Raw genomic sequence first — 19,215 nt, 5'->3', positions numbered from 1 at the left:
TTATTATTGCCAACAAGAATATTAATCTCCCCCAACCGATCCCTTCGAATTATTCATGGTGACATTACTAATGTATGAATTATTTTTAGATGCATGATCAAATTGGGAATAAGCAAATTACCTGTGAATGTTACCTTATCTAATTTGTTGGAGAAGCATCATGGTGATTTATTTACTTGAACAATGTCATGCTTAGCCATATGATGGCCCTCCAACGTCTTCTCCGTGTTCTCAAGGACTCGTGCTCCATCGATTTGATGCTCATCAACTTCCTTGGCGTGAAATTCATCTGGCAGAACAAAAGGTTCTTCAATTTCAGAAAACTCAAACACAGGTACCATTTTTTTCTTAGTCGATAATTCTACATTATTCGGCTTTTGTTCTAGTACAAAAGTTGGTTCCGACCTTTTATTTAAAACACAAACATTCAACCTCTTCATCATGTCTCTATATATTTCTTCTTCAAGGTTCTTTCTCTTGAAACTAAATTCCTCATGAAATTGGTCCATAGCCGAACTTGCTAATTTAATGTCATCATTTTGAAGCCTATGTTTGGCTTTATGCATTGTTGGTTGTACATATGACCCATTATGTTGAAAACTATTTACATTTGATTTCGGCAATGAAGAATGAGTAATGCCGAAATCTTGTGACTGAGTGGGGATAAATTGTACGCTGTGAAATTTTGTGGAGTTACATGCATGCTCGGTGAATTGTCATTAATTCGGCTATAACTGTTGGTAGAATAACAAGCTGAATTATGAACACTACCATTATAGTCTATCATATTGTGACCCACTTCACCAGCTTCCAAAAAAACGACAATAAAATTGATGCTCTAACTGAGACCATGTATGAATAGAATTTGGCATAAGCGTGACAAACCAAATAAGAGCAGCACCAGACAATGATAGGGGAAATAATCTTAACTTCAAAATATCATTAGAGATGGCTTCACCACAATGCACAAGAAACTGTCCCATGTGTTCTATTGCAGTCCTACAATCTTTTCCAGTAAATTTAACAAAACAAGGCACATAGGGACCTAAATCAAACTCATCAGGATATGGCTTTTGGTATGTACCTGCTCTTCCCATAAGCTCTATCCAGAAGTGCTCCATTGTTATACTAGCCAATCGATCATATGTTTGAACATGCAAAGTATTTGGGGAAACATATAGTGGCTCAGAGTAACTGACTAAATGACTAACATATCCATACCCATTATTCATCGACATACTTTGTTTTGTTATCATATATTGTGAAATAATTGTTGATGAATTAAAAGGTGCGTGTACATATTGTATATTGCTGGTATTATCAAAATTTAAAGGATGTGAATTACTTTGCATAGCCTGTGACATATTATTTTCATAATTTAAAGATTTCAAATAATTATTTGAACAATCATTAGCCGATGTAGTATATTCATTGAAATTAGATCTAGCCACATCTAAATGAGAATTTGTGGCATTTACAAAATTATTTTGAGGAGCAGATATTGTATTTATAAATTGTACCTCGCAATTAATATAGGAAGGTGACAGCGCACTGGTACGTCCCCATATATTCTTCAGCAAGCTTTGACCTTTCCTGGTTTATTGATCTGCCTGAAATACTTCTGTCCTCCGTCAGCGTGTGCATGCAGGAGCTACTTTCTGACCCTGCAAAAGACAAAATAAGGCCGAGTTTAGTTACAAACTTTTTCTTCAAATTTTTAATTTTTTCATCACATCAAAACTTTCCTACACACAAACTTCTAACTTTTTCGTCACATCGTTATAATTTCAACCAATTTTGATGTGAACTAATAAACACACCCTAATCCTCGCTACCCGTGCCCTCACAACGTGCAGATATCCTGTTCTTCCTAACCCCCAGCTGATCAGATTATTCGGCCAAAAAAACAAACGATTTCGCTAGATATTTGTCATCAAATTTCTCCCCTTAATATTTGTTAGATGTAATTACAGTACAATCATAGTGTAATTATACTGTAACTTACATGTAATTACACTGTAACTATAATATAACTTGTATGTAACTTTCAAGAATCTCTCGGTAACATGTTATTTCAGTAAAATAGAGGTCCTGGGAATAAATCCTTTCACATATGTGTGTGCTGTGATTTTTTTCTTCCTCACTAGAACAAATCTTGTAATAGATCTAACGATTCAAAATTACGTGAAACTTACATACAAGTTACACTATAGTTATATGCAAGTTACAGTGTAATTATATACAAGTTACAGTTACAGTGTAATTATACTACGATTGTATTATAATTACATCTGTCAAATTTTTAGTAGAAAATTTGTCGACAAATGTATAGGTGGTCCCAAAACAAATGCAACAGCTGCAGCCGGCGATAGCAAAATTAAACTGGGGAGAATAAAATAGATAAGTATATCGATTTCGGTCTAATCAAGCAACCGAAATTCTTATCCTAGCGGAGTCGCCAAAATTTGTTGACCGACCGGATTGCCACGTCAATACCACGTCAGATGAAGATCAGTTAAATTAGCCACGTAGACGTTACGTCTACCAAAACCGCTATCTAAACCACCGAGGGACCTGTTGAGGGACCCGTTGTATCTAGGTTTTTAGTTAAAGGATGAAAGTCGAATTTGTTGACAAGTTAAGAGACCCCAGATGAACTTATTACCCGCAGCGGTCGGCGCAGCATGAATCCCCAACGGCCCAAATCTAACCTGGTCCGTGGGCTCATGTGTAAGATGGTCGATTGGCCGGCACCGGGGCGGCAGGGCGCAGGGGGGAGAGAGAGAAGCGACGGTTTCGAGTGGACGCGGCGGGGCGCCGCCACTGCACGAATCCCCATGATCTCATCAATGCCCTCGTTGAACTCCACCTCCAACCAAAATAGGAAAAAGTACACCGAAGGTCCCTCAACTTGTCATCGGGATACAAAAACGTCCTCGAACCGCAAAACCAGATATATAGGGTCCCTTAACTATACAAAACTGGTCACAATAGGCCCCTCAGCGGTTTTTATCCCAGTTTTATCCTACGTGGCTGCTGAGTCAGCGTGGGACCCATGTGGGCCCCACATGTCAGTATGCCACCTCGTTACCTCTCTCTTATTGCCCCCTTCTCCCTTCATCCTCTCTCTCTCACTTGTCAGGATGAGGTCGAGCAGGCCGGCCGGCGGCGGGGATGATGTCGCCGGGGAGAGGAGGCCCGACGGCTGGCCGGCGATGCGGCGGCGGAGAGGCGGCGTCGGCACTGGGGAGGAGGCCTGGCTCACCGACCACGCCGACTTCTCCCACGCGTACCTCGCCGGGGAGAGCGTCGGCGCGAACATCGCGCACAACATGGCCATGCGCGCCGCCGCCAAGGGGTGGGGAGGAGACCGCCGGCCGACGTGGGAGCAGGGGAGCAAGGCGGCGGTGGCGGCGATGACGCGGTCGCAGGGGAGGGGCGACGGCGGCGGCGGCAGCAGCCTCCTCTCCGTGCTCGCCGACGAGGAGGAGACCTCTCATCTCCATGCGCGGGCGGCGGGGGAGCAGCTAGAGGTCGCGTCGCACGGTGGCACGGGCGGCGCGGCCGGCAGCTGGCGAGGGAGGAGCGCGGCGGAGAGGAGGGCCGATGCGGCGGCGGCAGCGTCGCCGATGGCTGCCGTCGCGCGGGGCGGAGTGGCAGGCGACCGCGGCGGCGCAGCTGGAGCCGCACGCGCGGCCGGCGAAGGCGGAATCAACGGAGGCGCAGGAGGAACGCGTCAGCGTCGGCTTGGCAGTGGCAGCGAGACAGGAGGAACGCGGCGACGACGATGCGAGCGGATGCTACACTTGTCATCGGAGTCACTGGTGGCGCTCAAGGAGCGGGCTCGCCAAGAGCTCCTGGTGCCGGCGGGGGGAGAAGCCACGCGCGGGCAACGGGTGGCGGAGTGGAGCGCGGGCGGACGGCGGGCGGCGGGCGGCGGAGGGGCGCGCAGGCGGCGCGCGGGCGGACAACAAAGCGGCGCGCGGGCGAACGGCGGAGCGGCAGCCGCAACACGGGCGATGACGCCGACTGCGGAGGCGGCGGCAGCAGCTGCCTCCGCGTCACGCTCCACTTCCACGGCTGCCCCGGCGGCGCCGTCCCCTTGCTTCCCATCTGGGTCACCGCCGCCGCCGACGATGACCCCAACAGCCTTCGTTGGATTCCCGTCTCCCTTCGCCGTCTGTTGTCGTGCTACCCCTTGCAAAGCCGGCGGCGCCCTCGGTGAGTTGCTCGCGTCATGCTATTCCTTCCGGTGCCCTCCGTTCTCGCCGTCGCGCCGCCGTTCACCGTTGTCGCCGCAGTCTTGTGCCGCCGGCTATCTGTGAGCTCCAGTACCCGTCGTCCCACTCCGCTTGGCTGCTCCGCCGCCCTCGCCCCATTCCACCTGCCTTCGCGCGCCGCCGCTCCGCTTCGCCTTGTCGTCGCCCCACTCTACTCGCCGCCGTGCTTGAGGTCGTCCTCTTCGATCTCCCCCGTGCTCCCGCCGCCACCGCCCTTCCCTTCTTCCTTATTCTCCGCCCGAGCGCCCTCTGCCCTTCTTTCAACTCAGATTTGAAAACCTTCAATTCAGAATTGAAAACTTTCAACTCGAGATTCGAAAACCTTCAAGTTCGGATTTGAAAAATTCGAAAACTTTTAACTTGAGATTTGAAAACTTTCAATTCGTGATTCGAAAACTTTCAAGTCCTAGATTTGAAAATTTTGAAAACTTTTAACTTGAGATTTGAAAATTTTTAACTCGAGATTTGAAAACTTTCAAGTCTAAATTTAAAAATTTTTAAGTTAAGATTTAAAAAATTTCAAGTCATGATTTAAAACTTGATAATTGGCGCGAAAAAAAAGAATCAGAAAAAGAGCAAACAAAATCGCGAAAAGAAAGGAAGGATGTGTGGAAAAGAAGGGAAAGATGTGGAAACGGTGGGGGCCGTGCGTGCCAATTAGCAATCCTGGAGCAGGTGCAGGGTGGTAACAAGTGGCACCACTGTGGTCTGCGGCATGGAGCGAGTCAATCAATCAGGGCCAGGGATCCCGGCGCCGCTGGCCGAGGGGCGCATACAGGGCCTCGATGCTTGCCTCGTGGTGGTCTACGCCTCCACCCTTCACGGATCGAACAGACAACGGCAGTGGCTCGACGAGCCAGTGCCTAGTGGCGACGACCGACGGGGAGGCGTAGATAGAGGTGGCGAGGAACAGCGGCGGCGCGGCGGTCACAGGCGTGCGAAGCGAGGCAGCAGCAGCGCCGCGGTAACTCCTAGGCGGCGTGGCGGTCACAGGCGTGCGAAGTGAGGCAGTAGCACCACCACTGTGATTCCTAGCCTAGCGCTAACACTCGCTACGCCAAAACTTGGCGCAAAGAGGCAAAAGTTCCCACCTTCCTACTCTATCAATATGAACTTCGCACTGTGTGCGAGTCCTTCAAAAAAAAAGTTCCACCTTAGGGCATGTACAATCAAAGTCACCCCTAGAGTGCCCTCACTAACTGAGGACACTCTCTGGGACACTCATCTCCCAATGTAGAATACCCTAGATGGGTTCCCTAAAATCTGAAGCAACTTAGTGGAGATACTCCAGCCCACAATGGGAGTCCTAGCCTACGAAGCCCCATGCATATTTTTACTTCCCTACCCCTCCACCGCACAAATTCTTTCTCTCTCTATTTTTTTCGCCGCGCCACTCTTATCTTTTTTCTTCACCTCTCGCTCTCCCTCTCGCCGCCACCGCTCTCTCCCCCTCTCGTGGCGGCGGCAGGGGCGATGAGGGCCGCCTCCCTCTCTCACCTTCGCATCGCGTCATCGCAGTCCTCCTCGGCCTCCTCCGCCTCGCGCCGTCACCGGTCAAGGGCGGCAAATCCAGCGTCGTCGCTCCCTCCTCGCCTTCCGCCGCCGCAGCCGCTCGCCTTTCTCTCCCGTCCGCCTCTCGTCGCCGGCAGCCAGATCCACCCCGCTCGTCTCTCTCTCATCGCTCGTCGCCGGCAGCCGGATCCGCCCCGCCGCATATGCACATATTCACCTTGTTGGGTGTGAAGGCTGGAGTACATATCATTGCATTGCATATGCACATATTCACCTTGTTGGGTGTGAAAGCTGGAGTACATACCATTGCATTGTATATGCACATATTGTAGGTTGTTATGAAAATTATCGATCGAAGATGTCTTTGAGAAGTGTTTTCTTCTCTGGGATTTGAGAATTTGTGAGTATATGGATTTAATTGGTGATGTCATGATGTTTTATTCCTTGGATATTGAACTTGTCTTTATGCGAATCATAACGTGGTATTTAATTAGCTATATAATAAACATGTGGTTCAAATAGCTTGTTAAAGCCGTTTGCTTGCTGAGATTTATTCTCACCCGCTTATAGTCTTTTCAGGTACTTGCCGTGACATGTTTGCATGAAGGGATGGAATTAGCTACATTGTCGCACGACATGATCTTACTTAGTCATAATTGTTGTAATATGTTGCCAAGATTACTTGTGTTTAGACATAATGGGTTAATTAAATACTAGAGTTGCTGGCCATTGATTATCTACTTTTCAAAGGCTATCGCTATATGTCAGTCAGTTGTTGTATCATAAACTTAATCTATATGTTGATGCTTCTGTGATGTTTTCTTGTCTAAGGTAGTTGTTGCCGAAATTTGCTTGTTTTGGCACTTTTGTATGGTTGTTTAGTGGCATCCCAGGCTTATGTGGTTTTCTGGGGTGTTACAGGGCCGGTGGCTGTGGCGGTGGGGATGAGGTGGAGGGGAGTGGTGGCGGCAGTGGCGGTAGGGTCGAGGCAGAGGTCGGGGAGCGGTGGCGGCTATGACGGTGGGGAGCGGCAGCAATGGGGAGCGGCGGCGGTGGGGATGAGGTGGAGGGGAGCGGCGGCAGCTATGGGTGTGGGGAGCGGCGGCGGCGGAGGTCGAGGAGCAGCGGTGACTGTGGCGGTGGGAGCGGAGGTGGGGAGCGGCGATGGCTGTGGTGGTGAGGAGCGGCGGCGGTGGGGATGTGGCGAAGGGGAGCGGCGACTACTGTGGGTGTGGAGAGCGGCGGCGATTGTGGCTGTGGGGAGTGGTGAAGGGTAGTGGTGGCGGTGGGGACGAGGCGGTGTGGAGCGGCGGCATTGGCGCAAGCACGAGCACGAGCACGGCGATGGTGGCACAAGCACGAGCTCCTCCCCGAAGGACGCTGTCCTCCTCCTCCTCCTCTGCTCTCCTCCGCCACATCCTCCCCACAAACCACCTCTTCAGCATTCTCCTCCTCCTCCGACCGCCGCCGCCGCTCCTCACCGCCACCGCTCCCCTCGGCCTCGTCTCCACCGCCACCGCCCGCGCTCCCGAGAGCTATAAGGGAGAGTGAGGTGGAGGAGGAAGGGAAGGAGAGGGAGGATGACATGTGGGTCCCACAATACTTTTTTTTTAAATGACATCGGGGTCCCACATATTTTTTTATTTTTGTTTTTATTCTAATGCCACGTAAGCGGCACGTAGGACAAATACTTGGTCAAAACCGCCACGTAGACGCCACGTCAGCCAAAACCACCTCCAAAACTACCGAGGGACATTGTTTGCACCTATTTTGATAGATGGAGGAGTCGATATACCCGGTTTTATGGTTGGAGGATATGAATCATACTCGGATGATATTTGAGGGAGTCAAAGTATATTTTTTCCCGTAAAAAAGGCCTAGCATCTTTCCCTTCCACTCCTCGTTATTTCAGGGCCATTGGTCCAATAGCAAACCAAAGCCCAAATTTTCATTAACCCTAAGTCCCTAACTCCTTCCCCTCCCCATTCCCAACTGCCCCGTCCACCTCCTCCCCCGCTCTCTCTCTCGACAGGAGTCGAGTCGGCAGCGCCCAGCGGGAGGACCCGCTGCCGCCGCCCGTCAGTCCGAGGCCGATGCGCCGTGCGCCGTGCGCCGGTGCCGTGCCGTCGCCCTGCGGCCCCGCGCTTCCCGCCCGCCCCCTCGCCCTGCGGTCCGTGTCGCTCCGCCGCTTCGCCCCGTGACACCGGCACACCGCCCGCCCGCCCGGGCCCAGCGTCGGCGCGCCGCGCCACCAACCAGACCACCGTCCCGGCGTCCTAAGCCAGGTAAGGTTACTAACAAGATTTGGTTCTCTCCAGTATCTATCTCATGTTCATTTGTCAGACAACGGATAGTGGCATAGTGCAATGCAGTGACTTTTAACTTGTAACTTTGTCTGAAGAACCTAGCTTGGAAGCTGAATGTAGTGCTGTGAATCCTGTGATTTTCGATTAGGATTTATGAACATTTTTTTCTACTAGAAAAAATGCCCGTGTGTTGCAATGGGTGAAAGTTATTTTAATCTTATTATTGTTAAACAGTTTAGTTATGGTTAAATTCAATATGAGAATTCGCTTGGATATATATTTTTCTATAAAATCATGAATTGCAATTAGGAGTTTGATCATCTTAAGTTAGCATGCGAATTTTTTTAAAGAAATTTCTTGTACGATTCCTTCTGTATTTCTCAAAACAAATGAATTTAAAACCTGACTCAAATATAGATATGTATTTTGAAAAGCGAACGAACTTAAAACAGACTTATACACGGATGATATACCAAAGTACCAGCAAAAATATCTTCAATTTTTATAATAGTAAAGAAAATATATATGTAAAATCCCGATCAGAATTAATTTGATGTGGACTTGGAATGATTTTTATGTGTTATTTGATGCGGTCTCAGGGAGATGCGGATGGAAAAAATTAGGTAATGACGGACGGAAATTTTCACCAGAATCCTTGCATATTTTTTATTAGTTACAGATATAGGTACAGAATAGGTATGTAGATATATATACCATGAGTTAATCTGACCCGGGAGATATCTTTTAGCCGCTCAAAGGAGCTCTCATCAGCGGAGCGTGCTTGTAGTAGTTTTGGTGCAAACAAATTGTAAATGTCAAAGGGCCTGGGATGAATGGAAGCAACGTGGGCCTAAATCTTGGACGTGTGAACAATACAGGAAAAAGAATACGAACGCTATCTAGTAAGAGAATCAAACAGAAAAGTGATACGCGTGGCAAAATTTGGTGTGCCTTAAGAGTTGGACAACATAGGAAAATAAGCACGCGAGTGGGTTAAGAATCTGAATCGTAGGCGACGTACGAAATTATTGGCAAAAATATCTTGCATTTTCATAATAGGTAAAGAAAAAATACTGTGATGTGGTAGCTCATTAAGTGGGTATGAGTAAAAAAAATCAAAAATAAAACATAAATAAAAATGGAAAGAGAAGAATAGAAGAAATTAATTTTTGGAAAATCACCAAATGGATCTGTATCTGATGTACTGTTCACCTCAAAGTTACCGTTTAGATGGAGCTGTTCACCGTGAAGGTGAAGGCATGCATATTTAGAAAGTTTCAGCCGGCCCAGGTGGGCATGACCAACCAAACACGTGGGCAGCAGCCATGCAGAAGGCCCAGCTGGCCCGTGGAAATCCGACACTACATCGCTCGTGTACACGATGACTCAATGAGACCGAGACACAGGATGTGCGAAATACCAAACTGACTCGATATTGGCGACGTACGAAATTCATGGCAAAAATATCTTAAATTTTTATAATAGGTAGAGATTTGAATCCAGGGATGGTTGATTGATTGCATATATTTGAACAAATGATCTTTGAAACTTGTGATTAACTTATTTGTGAAGCTTTGTAGCAGAGTTAGTACTTAAATTGCAGTGCACATATTTAGCAGAGTTAGCATGGTCGATACTTAAACCGAAAGACCATATTGTTCATTTTCAAAATATCAAGAAACGGGATGTTCTTCTCTAAATTGTAAGATTTCTTATCATTTTGCCATTTTCTATCCTCTATAAATTTGATATGTTTTATCAATTAGTAGTATGGGCATATTACTGGTGGACTTAAGTGATAGGGTCTATATAGAAGAAGTGCTAGGATCGACGGATAGAACTTCACTTATACTGTTATTCGTGATACTTCTCATACAAAAATCACACAATAGGGTCTCTCGTGCAAAACTGGCCGTGACGCATTTCAACCTCTCGATCTGAACTGCCTAATGACTATCCAACGGTATATCTATCAGAGTATGGAACCACTTCATTTCCCACTCCTAAGTCCTAACCCTGATACTCGCAGAAGGGTGAGGAAGGCGGTTAGCTCTGAAGAACGCTGCCGCCGTGAGAGGGGAGACATGGCGGCGGCGCTCTTGCCGGAGACAGCGCCGAGGCTGCTGACGCCGGAGACCATCCGCGCGGCGGCCAAGCAGTCCCAGGGCATACAGCTCGTGCCCCTCTCCCTCCGCCGCGCCATCAAGCGGTACCTCCGCGGTAACGCCCTGCACTACCCCCTCTCCCACGTGCACCACCTGCTCGACGAATTTCTTCGACATCACTGATGGCACTTGCACGCTTGACGCACAGACCAGGACAAGGCGCACATGAACCGGAAGGTGCTTCAGCTCTCGGCCTCCTTCGAGCGCGCAAAGGGAACCGGCACCGAGCTCGCCGCGGCTGCCATGCGCGGCGCGATTATTGACGATCCGCGTGCACCCTCGGGCGCCGAGCAGCGGGCCGCGCGGTGGAAGGTGCGGTCTGCCTATGGAGATATCGGCCTTCGGTACCGCAAGGACGAGACGGTCGCATATGTTGCCTCCCGGATGCCAGCCATCTACGCCGCGTGCCACCGTGTGCTCCGTGAGGTCCAAGAATGCCAGCTCTCTTTATTGTTGTTGTCCTCAGCGAGATGAATTTGTTTCCTGGAGTGCTTATCTGGACTGAAGCGTCGATTTCGCAGGTTCGTCGGAGGTTACCAGACTTTGCACCTGCCAAAGTGTTGGATTTTGGAGCAGGGCCGAGTTCAGCACTTTGGTGAGCACAGCTCAGTTGGCCAGTTGATATATATTACTGAGAATGTAATTTGTATAAGCTTAACATGGATGAAAAAATGCAGGGCAATGAGGGCAGTGTGGCCAAAGTCGATAGAGAAGGTTAATTTGGTTGAGCCATCCAAAGAGATGCAAAGAGCAGGGAAGAACCTTCTCGATAGTAAGCGTTACTCTTTCTCTTCTAGTCATGATACAATGAATATTTAATAAGATTGATTACTAGGTGGATTTAGAGTAGCGTCTGAGTCGCAACCTGCAAATATGCAGGAATATCATATTTAATATATCAGTTTGATATCATAAATTCACTAGCCAAGAGCCTGTGCATTGCAATGGAAAAAATAAGTTGCTAGCTTGTTAAGTTGATTAATCAAATATTTAGTCTAAGTAGTACTTTTATGGTTTTCATTAAACAAGTAGGTTATTTCAAAATTTGGGAGAGCCAGCAGTGAAACTGGGAGACTCGTTGAAGGGTAGTGGAATAGTATAGACCGTGGGTGTCCCCAAATGTCAGTAGTAGGGGTGGTGTGGGACACCACAACTACTAACATTTTAAGTAGTATAGATAACCTTATGGCAATAGAGATACTGACTATGTTAATTTAAACCTTGTGTTTTCATAGCATTGATACTTTGTGTTAGAAGCCTCACCATGTCCATGAATATGTTGACACTTCTGATGTCAAACACTAAGAACTGGTGATGCTCTCAGTGTACGGGCTGTTCTTTTTTTCTGTTGTCATGATTTTTTTTTTTGCTTTTATTACGAATTAGTTATAAGTATTTATGATTAATGCTTACTTTAAAAAAGTTTGTAGATTTAAAGGGATACCACATATCTACAATCAACAGAATTTACCAATAAATATTCATTATATTGTTTTCTTTGCAAATGTTTGTAGATTTGAAGGGGTTACCACTTATTCATAGCTATGATAGCATCCAAGAGTTGAACCGCAACATTGAAAAACATGAGCGGCGGCACGATCTCGTAATTTCAGTAAGTTCTTAAGACATGTGGTGTTTCACTGTTTCACAGTGGTGTTTGACTAGTGTAATTTTGAGAAACTACTGCAGATCATAGTGAATTGTTTATCTTCCAACCTTCATTTAATATCTTCTCTCAATTTACAGTCTTATGCACTCGGGGAGATTCCTTCTTTGAATGACCGAATAACAATCGTGAGGCAGCTCTGGGACCTAACAGGAGATGTTTTGGTATATACTACCCTTCTCTTGTGTGTTTGTGTGTGCATGTGTATGCTTGTACTTATTGGGGATATTTTTATGATTAGTATCTGAAGAAAAGCCATTAACTTTTAGGTTTTGTTAGAACCTGGAACTCCTCAAGGAGCAAAGATTATAAGCCAAATGCGCTCGTATATCCTTTGGATGGAAAAGAGAGTATGTCTGACTTTTACCACTCATTATATGATTCTTCTAAGATTTTTCGGTGATTTCCTATTTATATAGCATTATTTACTTACTATCCGTGCTTTCTAGAAGTGCCGCAAAATTGAAAAATCCACACACGCTGCTCCAAGTGAAATGAAGAGCATTATATGTCAAGAAGCCTCATTGAAAAATGGTGCTTTTGTGGTTGCCCCGGTAAGCTGAAAATGACAAACGCTCAAAGGCTTACCTATGTTTCTGTATAAAACTAATTTCACATTATGCATCAGTGTCCTCATGATGGTCGGTGTCCATTGGAGAATACAGATAAATACTGCCACTTTGTTCAGAGATTGGAGAGGACGTCATCACAACGTGCCTACAAGGTTTCCTTTTCATTTATTTCGTGCCGTGTGCTATGATTTATTTTTTTATTTTTTTTTATTATTTCCTTTTTGTAGTAGGCACTTGTGCTCAACAGTTGAGAAAATGTACATATATCTAAATTACAAGGATTCCTTGAATAATATCATTATCCATTAATTTCTGATGAAGGTGTTGCACTGAGCTAGATTTGCATTTTCCCATGTAGTTGCTCTTCATATTGGATAGGCTTCTATATGCTCCCACAAATGTGCTGATCTTAAAGTGGTATTTTCACTAGTGAATGGTTGCAAGTCAAACCATTTAATGTGCTTCTAACTTGTGCTTTAACTATTAAAGCATTTTTTTTATTTTGTTAAGATTCAGCCTTATTGAACTCTGTAGCTGTTACCCTTTTTTATTTCCCGTTTCTGATGTTTGCTGCAGAGGTCCAATGGTGTGCCTTTGCGTGGTTTTGAGGATGAGAAATTTTGCTACGTTGCTTTAAGAAGGGGCAAGCGGCCAGAGTAAAAGCTCGTGACTTTTTGATATCCAGATTTATCTGATTACTTTTCATTCTATGCATTCATTTGCACATGTGCAGCATATGCTCCTGCAACTATATACTTGACTTAATGGCTATTCTTCTGTCTCTAATTTAGGGAAGCTTGGCCACTCGATGGTATGAAATTTGAGACTCTTAAAGAACGCCACGCCAAGAGAAACCCAGAAGATCTCATCATTGACTATGGTTATCATCTACTCATGATTTTTCCTCCAGTTCTTTGTTGGATCATGATTTTGAAAACCATTGTTTTGTTGCCATTTGTTGCTCAGACGAACAATTTCCAAGCGAGGAAGATGAAGAAGCTCCTGTTAACGCTGAGGATAGTTTGGTCCCATACGACTCTGATGCACAAGAACTAGGTCTATTCCATGAGACCGAAGAGGAGTTCAAAGAGCAATCTGTCCGTGCTGATCTAGGAGGAGGCTGGGGCCGGATCATATACAGTCCCATTCGACGAGGAAGGCAGGTACAGCTGGATGTATGCCGTGCCACCAAACGGGATGCATCGGAAGGCGCATTCGAGCGTGTCGTGGTCACCCAAAGCAAGAACCCCACCATGCATCATCAAGCCCGGAGGTCACTTTGGGGGGATCTTTGGCCATTTTAATCTATGGATTGTCCAGGCTTGGTGATAACCACATTTCTGTGGAAGATCTGGAGCTCTGCAGCAACGGATTCGCTGGGTGACGCTGCTCATAAATTGTTTGTGGCTGGCTGTGGGTTTTAATTTTTGCTTCAGCAATACATATCTGTAACAGGTGTACACCTCAGATTCTCAATGAGGAAGATGCGCGTGAATTCTTTTAGGTCAGAACATTTTTTTTGGAATAACTCTGAGGCATAAACTAATCTTTTATAGAACTATATTTTGTGGCTGAAAACCAGCAGTACACAGTCGGAAGCCCAGCACCTCAGAAGTATCAATCTGATGTGCATTTAACATGTTCATACAGTCAATTTATTAATTAAACAAAGGCAGAATTAGATGGCAAAAGTAAAATTTCTCAACGTATTATACTACCAACACCAGGTTAGCACATTACCACAGTCAAAACTTCTTAAATTTTTTTCAACTAGCCTAATTTGCCCTTCCCAATTATCGTGCCTAATATTCCCTTCCAATTATGGTCTGTCACGTATTCTCTCCGTATCATATTATAACGTATCATATTATAAGTTGTTTTTTTTTCTAGTCAAATTTTATTAAGTTTCATCAAATTTATAAAAAAATTTAGCAACATCTAAAATATTAAATTGGTTTCATTAAATTTAACATTGAATATATTTTAATAATATGTTAGTTTTATGTTAAAAATACTACTATACTTTTTTCTACAAACCTGGTTAAAAGTAAAGAAGTTTGATTAGAAAAAAATCACACAACTTATAATATGAAATGAAAGGAGTATTTGAAAAGAACTTTATTATTATTATTATTATTATTATTATTATTATTATTATTATTATTATTATTAATAACCTTGCAATGGAGACATCTGATGACACTGATAAGCGACGCCCACTGGTCAGCAAAACCCAAGCCAGATTTCTCCTCCTCCGGTTCTTCCCTTCCGTCCTGGGTGTTCCGCTTCCATCTTCAAAGACAGGCAGATACAACCGTCCACATCGACGCCCCGCCGCCGCCGTTGCCATCGCCGTCGCCGTTTTGCACAGCGAAGCACCACGCTCTCCTCTACTCTAGAACCACCTCACAGCACTACGCGAGCTCTCCTTCTCTTCCTCTCATAGAGAAGCATAGATAAAAACGTGAATACTAAGGAAAAATCTAATATTAAATTAATAGAAGAGATGCGGCTTCGAATCCAAATCGGGCTAGCCCACCACCTTCTGGAGCTTCTGGAGCTAGCTGGAAGACTCCACTGGTGGACAAAGGGTTATTACTCCCGGTTCGTAACCTCCTGTAGTCCCGGTTTTCTAATCGGGACTACAAATCCGGTACTAAAGCCGGGTGAAAAAACCGGGAGTAAAAATCCATTTTTAGTCCCGGTTGGTAACACCAACCGGGACTAAAGATAAAAGCATCTTTAGGCTAATCCGGTTGCTCTTTCCGGTTCCTCTTTATTATTTTCTTTTCTTCATTATTTTTAAATATATTGATTTCACCCCATCCCGTTCCCAAAATCTCAAATCAATCATCCTCAAATTGCCTCCAAATCCACAAATCGATCATCTCAAATACTCAGATACATCACAAAATCTTAAAAAAAATTACATCACAACTTCTACAAAATTCATCACATATTCACATCACACACAAATCAAATACATCATACAACAATCTCAGATCCAATCAAATAGATCACACAACAATCTCAGATTCTTAAAAAAAAAAAAAGGAGAAAGCGCTGCCTTGCCGCGCACCGCTGCCGTGCCGGCCGACTGGCCGGCCCTCCGCGCCCAGCCGGCGTGCGGCCGCCAGCCGCCGCCACGCCGGCCGGCCCTCCCTCCACGCCACGCCGCCCGCCGCCGCCGTGCCGGCCGGCTGGCCCTCTGCGCCCTGCCGCTGCGCCGTCCGGTCGGCCCTCCGTGCCCCGCCAGCCGCCGCCTCACCGCGTGCCGTGCCGCTGCCACGCCAGCCGGCCGTCCGCGACCCGTCGCCCTCGCGCCGGCTTGGCAGTAGAGAGGAGAAGGAGAGAAGGAGAGGAATAGAGATAAGAATGAGAGGAGGAGATAAGGTTGAGGAGAGGAGTTAAAAATGAGTGGAGGAGATAAGGTTGAGGAGAGGAGGAGAGAGGAGTTAAAGGAGAGGAGGAGGTACCTCAATCCGATCACGTACACCTCTCCGATCTCCGCGTCGTTCTTTACACCCGGTTGGTTTTACCAACCAGGACTATAAATAGATCTTTAGTCAGTAAAGCGTATGGCGATCTTTTTTCCCGGTTGATGTTATCAACCGGGACTACAAATAGATCTTTACTCCCGGTTGGTAACACCAACAGGTACTAAAGATTGAAAAGTACCCTGTAGCTTTTAAACCGGGACTAAAGATATTTTTAGTCCCGGTTTTTAATACAACCGGGACTATTGTAAAATCTGGTCGACCGACCAAAGATGGTTTCTCCAGCAGTGCTCCTTGGCATTTCTCAAGAAGCGTAGATCCATCTACAATTCCACACCACTATTTGATTATTATGGTAAGTCTTCCCCTGTGCAAGATTATCTTCTTCCAGTCCGGCCAAATCCCTGCGCTCTTGTCCCCTTTGTTTGATTAAGATGGGTACCATGCGCGTTGCTGCGAGAGAATTATGTGATAATATAGTATATATGAGTTCTGAAATTTTCTTTCTTACCTACTATACGATTTTTTTATGTGTTTATATATTTTGTAACTTTATTAATTATCCAAAGCTTATAAATGATTAGGTTGTATGTTGTGCCTTTAGGAGGAAGATGTGCAATTTACACTCTTGATAAATCATCCAAAGACTAAAAACAATTGAGGTGATGTGAAGAGATGCATTTTACACCCTTAAGAAATCATCTAAAGGCTAAAAACAATTGAGATGATGTGGCTTCATGAGAGCCTAGGCTAAAAACAATTGAGATCATGGCAATTAACGAGTCTAAATAGCCTAGGCTATAACCCTCACCATAATCAAAATAAGCATATAACATGCCAAGAGAATGACCATTAAAAAACCAATCATCTCGAACCAATCCAAACAGATTTTGCAGCCTAAAAAATCTTACAAAAATAGTATAACACTTTTCTGTCAGGTATCTTTTTATTTGCATCGTAGCAATTCTAAGGAATACGTCAAAAATGATTTTATCAGCATTGGGCCATATCGTGGTGAGGAAAAATTGCCGAAGCAAAAATGCTTAAGTCACTACAGACCAGCACTTAGCCACGCCGGTAGCAGAATTAGGCTGAAGTACTGTTTTAGGCCCAAGCCCATTAGTACTTCCGATACCCTAATAACACCAAAGAGAAATAAAACGTCTCTTCGCCTTCCCCGCTGAGACTCTCGCCACTTTCCCCATTTCCCGCTACAGTGCAAAACTGCGCCGGCGAAGCTAGGGTTCACTGATCTGCTCCAATCCATCCTCCAAAACTCCGCAAAAACCTTCCGCGCAACCACCGCACTGATTCCCCATCCCCTTCTAGCCATATCTTGGACCAAATTACACCATCTAGTTCATATTCATGGCGGAAGAGAGAGAAAGCTTCGAGAGTCAGTGGGCGCCCTCCGATGTAACGGAGGAGAATCTGAAAGAGATGGTGGCGCACGACGTTCTCCCGGCGAAAGAGATCATTGGGTGGCGCCCAGCATTCAGCGAAGCGTTCCTGACCCCCGACACACATGAAGTCGTGGTATTTTCTCATTTCTTCTATGGTGGATTTTCTCTTCCAACCTCAAGATTCTTCCGGGGAATTCTGAATTTCTATGGGATTAGTTTGCATCACTTAAACCCAAACTCCATAGTTCACATTGCCAACTTCATACACGCCTGCGAAGCTTTTTTGGGCATTAGGCCGCATTTTGCCTTGTTCCGCCGCATCTTCTTCCTCAAGCCCCAACCGAACAAGAGTAAACCATGTGTTGTTGGGGGGGCTGGTTTCCAACTTAGGGGAACTTTGAGCCAAAAATACTTTTCTATGCCCTTCAAAACCTCAAACAAAGGCTGGCATGCAAATTGGTTCTATGTACAAAACCCTGAGCCTGCACTCCCCGAGTACTCATATCTCCCTCCAGTTTATCAGGACACTTGGAACTCACTGCCGATTTGAGATGAAGCCGCTCAGGCGCTCGACCTGATGGACTGTATGCTGAAGTTAAAGGAGCAAGGTCTGCAAGGAGAACAGATCACCCGACATTTTATCAAAAGCCGGCTAGCTCCAATTAAAGAGAGATCTTGTACGGCCTTCGAATTTGACGGCAAGCATGATCCAAACAGTGAAGATCCAGACTCTCTTGATTTTAAGGTCATGAAGGAGAGAATGTACAAGATCTTCTCAAACGCTATCGTAGTCAGCTATTGGCACTTGCTGCCGGTGGTGCCATACAACGCCTTCAATCCTCCTCCACCGGTATGTATTCAAACACCTCAACCTTTCTCAAAAGCATACTCTTGTCTCTTGTTAAGCCATTTGGCAATTCGAAATATTATGCTCAGGAGTTCGTGTTGATGAAGTCGGATCCTCCAATTGCTCAGCGCCGATCACCTCGCTGGTAGACTGGTCAGGGGAGTGGAGGACCAAAAATTTGGTCTGATACTCAACCAAACACCTCTAAACCAGCCAGCCAGTCAGACTCCCGCAAGAGGAAATTGGTTCTGAGTGATGATGAAGGCGATGATGCTAGAAAATTTTGAAATAAAGAGGCGACCGGAAAACAACCGAGGCAAGCCAATCCGAAGAAGAAAACATCCAGTCGTCCCATGCCGAAAATCAGGAAGTCTTCCAGGTACAAATCATTTGGCGATCTTCCTTGTATTGACGCTCACTCATTATTAAAATAGTACTGATTGCACAACTCAAACTCGTAGGAAGCCATCTGACATAGATCCTTCTAGAAAAGACTCTGATCCGACTAACATGGAGACGGGTTCTTCAAAAGAAACCGGGCCGACTGCAAAAGATCACCCGAGTGACAATCAATCGGCAACCGATAATGTAGAACCCAATGATGAGCTCACGACTGGAAACCAGTCGGCCAAAGCTGGAATTGGAGTTAACCAGGAGCCCCCGACTGGAGATCAATCGGGTACAGAACCAAACAAAGATATTCCTGAAGTAGAAACTCAAGTCGACAGCCCTCCCAAAAAGGATGCCAGCATCGATCCAAGGTCCGGTTCTCCTATTAAAGTACAAGGGCCTGCTCGTCCCCAACCAGAGATAATCACAGGTAAACACATCCTCCAAACCCATTTTGATCCGACAAACTTTCTTCAATTGTTTCACCGCTTTTCATAAATGCCTAAGGCCCAATGGTCGGCGACGAAGAAGAAGTCCTCCGGATACAGTCAGCTGAGGATTCTCGTCCACCCATTTT

The 19,215-nt window shown here is 45.9% G+C and overlaps 1 protein-coding gene across 2 annotated transcripts; it reads left to right on the top strand.

The window, feature by feature from the left end:
* The first annotated feature begins 7,741 nt into the window (after positions 1-7,741).
* LOC127780876 (probable S-adenosyl-L-methionine-dependent RNA methyltransferase RSM22, mitochondrial) lies at positions 7,742-14,062 on the top strand. 2 transcript variants are annotated; one of them, XM_052307859.1, is made up of 13 exons: positions 7,742-8,077; positions 10,128-10,318; positions 10,412-10,689; positions 10,785-10,858; positions 10,941-11,035; positions 11,778-11,875; positions 12,010-12,093; positions 12,199-12,279; positions 12,382-12,483; positions 12,558-12,653; positions 13,078-13,157; positions 13,293-13,381; positions 13,468-14,062. In XM_052307859.1, exons 2-13 carry the CDS (start codon positions 10,183-10,185, stop codon positions 13,803-13,805), a joined length of 1,551 nt encoding a protein of 516 aa, XP_052163819.1. In that variant the 5' UTR covers positions 7,742-8,077; positions 10,128-10,182; the 3' UTR covers positions 13,806-14,062. The 2 variants fall into 2 exon arrangements, with proteins under 2 accessions (XP_052163819.1, XP_052163818.1); XM_052307858.1 differs by having other exon boundaries at positions 7,745-8,077; positions 12,379-12,483.
* Positions 14,063-19,215: the final 5,153 nt, after the last annotated feature.

Source organism: Oryza glaberrima, chromosome 7, assembly GCF_000147395.1.
Source record: "Oryza glaberrima chromosome 7, OglaRS2, whole genome shotgun sequence".
Lineage (NCBI taxonomy): Eukaryota > Viridiplantae > Streptophyta > Magnoliopsida > Poales > Poaceae > Oryza > Oryza glaberrima.
This window is presented reverse-complemented; position numbering and strand designations above follow the sequence as displayed.

Bases quoted from the DNA above. Each gene is read 5' to 3' on its own strand.
- LOC127780876 (XM_052307858.1), top strand. From the start codon at position 10,183: ATGGCGGCGGCGCTCTTGCCGGAGACAGCGCCGAGGCTGCTGACGCCG. The intron at 10,859-10,940 runs GTGAGCACAGCT...GAAAAAATGCAG, and splicing joins GGGCCGAGTTCAGCACTTTG to GGCAATGAGGGCAGTGTGGC. The intron at 13,158-13,292 runs GTAAAAGCTCGT...TCTCTAATTTAG, and splicing joins AGAAGGGGCAAGCGGCCAGA to GGAAGCTTGGCCACTCGATG.